The 3,044-nt window shown below is 53.8% G+C and overlaps 1 protein-coding gene across 1 annotated transcript; it reads right to left on the bottom strand.

Moving 5' to 3' along the window:
• Positions 1-406: 406 nt before the first annotated feature.
• On the bottom strand, positions 407-1,819 carry LOC148217323 (olfactory receptor 14C36-like). Its single transcript, XM_088158760.1, has 2 exons — positions 1,796-1,819; positions 407-1,331 (listed from the first exon to the last, which is right to left on the bottom strand). The coding sequence occupies exons 1-2, from the start codon at positions 1,817-1,819 to the stop codon at positions 468-470; spliced, it is 888 nt and encodes a 295-aa protein (XP_088014886.1). The 3' UTR covers positions 407-467.
• Positions 1,820-3,044: the final 1,225 nt, after the last annotated feature.

Here is a 3,044-nt window from a genome sequence, read left to right as displayed (position 1 = left end):
ACTGCCACCCCCAGGGCTGTGCCCGGCCCCGAGAGCACTCAGGCCCTGCAGCAACATGAGGGCCAGGAGGGCCAGCAGTGGCACGGGAGCAGCACTGGCAACACCAAGTGCTGCTGCTGCTGGGCACAGCTGCTGTGCCAGCACTGATCTGCCCCAGCTCTGCACATAGACATTGCTACTGCAGCTCCAGAGAAGGGAACAAAAGGGGCATCTCTGGAGAAAACTTTGCTGGAAGATCCTTTCATATATAGCCACCAAGAGTGCAGCTCCTCATTGACAGAGTCTGTGGCCACAGGGAATGTGGAGAGAAACAAAATGAGAAATGACACGAGCAAAGGCGTCTATTTGTGGACAATATCGAAAAACTAAAACAAAGGAAAAAGGATCCCACAACTAACCAAACAAGAACTATCAAAAATGGCGTTTATTTATGTGATTTTCATTATTTTTCTGGAAGTTTAATGTTCCTAAAACCCTCCAGTCATCAGTCTCCACATTGCACCCTTGAGCTCCTGGTTCCTCAGGCTGTAGATGAGGGGATTCAGGGCTGGAGGCACCACTGAGTATAGAACTGACAAGGGGAGATCCAGTGATGGGGAGGAGATGGAGGGGGGCTTCAGGTAGGCAAACGCTGCAGTGCTGAGAAACAGGGAGACCACAGCCAGGTGAGGGAGGCAGGTGGAAAAGGCTTTGTGCCATCCCTGCTCAGAGGGGATCCTCAGCACAGCCCTGAAGATCTGCACATAGGAGAAAACCATGAACACAAAACAACCAAAATATAGAACAGCACTTATCACAATGAGCCCAAGTTCCCTGAGGTTGGAGTGTAAGCAGGAGAGCTTGAGGACCTGTGGGATTTCACAGAAGAACTGGTCTAGGACATTGCCCTGGCACAGGGGCAGGGAAAATGTATTGGCTGTGTGCAGGAATGAATAGAGAAAGCCACTGGCCCAGGCTGCTGCTGCCATGTGGGCACAAGCTCTGCTGCCCAGGAGGGTCCCGTAGTGCAGGGGTTTGCAGATGGACACGTAGCGGTCATAGCACATGATGGTCAGGAGGGAAAACTCTGTTCCAATGAAGAAGATAAAGAAAAACACCTGAGCAGCACATCCAGCATAGGAGATGGTCCTGGTGTCCCAGAGGGAATTGTGCATGGCTTTGGGGACAGTGGTGCAGATGGAGCCCAGGTCAGAGAGGGCCAGGTTGAGCAGGAAGAAGAACATGGGGGTGTGCAGGTGGTGGCCGCAGGCTATGGCGCTGATGATGAGGCCGTTGGCCAGGAGGGCAGCCAGGGAGATGGCCAGGAAGAGGCAGAAGTGCAGGAGCTGCAGCTGCCGCGTGTCTGCCAATGGCAGCAGGAGGAAGTGGCTGATGGAGCTGCTGTTGGACATTTCATCATTCTAGGCATCGTGGACTGTTGAAAGAACAACATTGAAAAACTGGGACAGATTTCCTTGGGTCAATTCTGTGCAATTATGTTAGGAATCCTCTCAAAACTAGTTCTCTTCCTGTGGTGGAACTTCACTGAATATTTTTCAGTTTAGTTTTAAGCTGCTGAGTTACTGCCTCGTCTTCAACATTACTCTCAGCCTGAGCACTGGAGAGCACAAAGGGAAAACACGGCTCTTTGAGCCCCAGTACAGTCAGACATCCTGGTCCCACATAGGTGCCTCTTGCTCATTTCACCCTCATTTAACCCTCTATTTCAGGGTTACCCTTAAAACTGTCTGGAAAGATAAAGTTGACTATTTGAATGGTCCTGTTTTTAAGTCAGTTTCTGTAAACCCACTCTTACCCTGGGCAGCTGGACAGGGAGCATATCCAGGGTTCCTGTGGCTCTCTGCTGCCTGCAGTTGTGCTTACTGGGAGCTGTTTCTCTCTATCCAAGCCTTGTCCCTGCCAGTGCTGCCAGAGCCCAGCCCAGCTCTGGGGGATCAGCTCTGCCCTGCACACCCCTCCCAGCACAGGGCACTGCCCAGGGCCATCTCCCTGCCAGCAGGGCCTTAAGGGCAGCTCACACAAACTGAGATGCTGCAAGCCAAGGTGCTGCTGCTGCTGTCTGTAGGCACAGGAATGTGAGGCGGCACTTTGTGAGGGAGATGGGAGGCACATCTGCTGATGCCCAGTGGGACAGTGCAGGAGTGTCAATGACACAGACACACCTGACAGCCCCTTTGCCTTGCCTTGAGGAGAAAGCTGAGAGCAGCCCTGGCCATGCAGCACCATCTCCACAGCAGGAGGAATCTGCCCTGATGGGGGTGGCTCCTTGCACCTCCAACTTCTCCCCAGAGTCCATGGGGAGCTGCCAGGCAGGCTGAGAGCTGTCCCTGGCAGGTGGCACATGGGCTGGGCTGGCCAAGAGCCCTGAGGGCGGCAGGAGCTGCTCTGCAGGACAGCCCTGGGCAGCCCTGGCTGCAGCCCCAGCTTCAGCCCCTGCAGCCGTCCCTGGCAGCAGGAGCCATCCTGCCCTGTCCCTCTGACGGTGCCCAGGGCAGCCCCGCTCTGCAGCACATCCTCATCCTCACTCACCATGTCCAGGGCTGTGAAGATGTTTCCCCAAGTGCAGTCTCAGCTCAATGTCTTCCCAGTGCTGATTGCCTTGAGCCTGTCTGTGCCTGGCTCCTGTGCCCTCAGTGCCTGCAGGCAGTGCCCTCAGCCCTGCTGGGCTGGCAGAGGAGCTGCTCCTCAGCAGAAATGTCTTTTTGAAGCTTCTCTTGGTTCACCTTGGGAGCTTCCTCTGTGCCAGGAGCCCGGCCCAGCTCATCAGCACAGACACAGCACAAGGACTTTAATGAATCTCTTGGTTCATTAAATGTTTACATCAGAATCATTCCCTGAGAGAGTGTTCAAAAAACTTCTCAAGAACTCATATTAAAATGCTGTAGTTTCTTGAAGTTTTAATGGGTCCCACTGTGGGACAGGACTGAGAAAGTGTTCCCTATTTCCAGTTAGAGCAGGAAATTGGAGGCAGAGATGACAGGTGGGGACAAAGAGAAGCCAAGTCTTGGTGCCCTGGGGCACAGCAGGGTCTGTACCACCAAGGG

Source organism: Sturnus vulgaris, unplaced genomic scaffold (genome assembly GCF_052056855.1).
Source record: "Sturnus vulgaris isolate bStuVul1 unplaced genomic scaffold, bStuVul1.hap1 Scaffold_87, whole genome shotgun sequence".
Classification (NCBI taxonomy): Eukaryota; Metazoa; Chordata; class Aves; order Passeriformes; family Sturnidae; genus Sturnus; species Sturnus vulgaris.
This window is presented reverse-complemented; position numbering and strand designations above follow the sequence as displayed.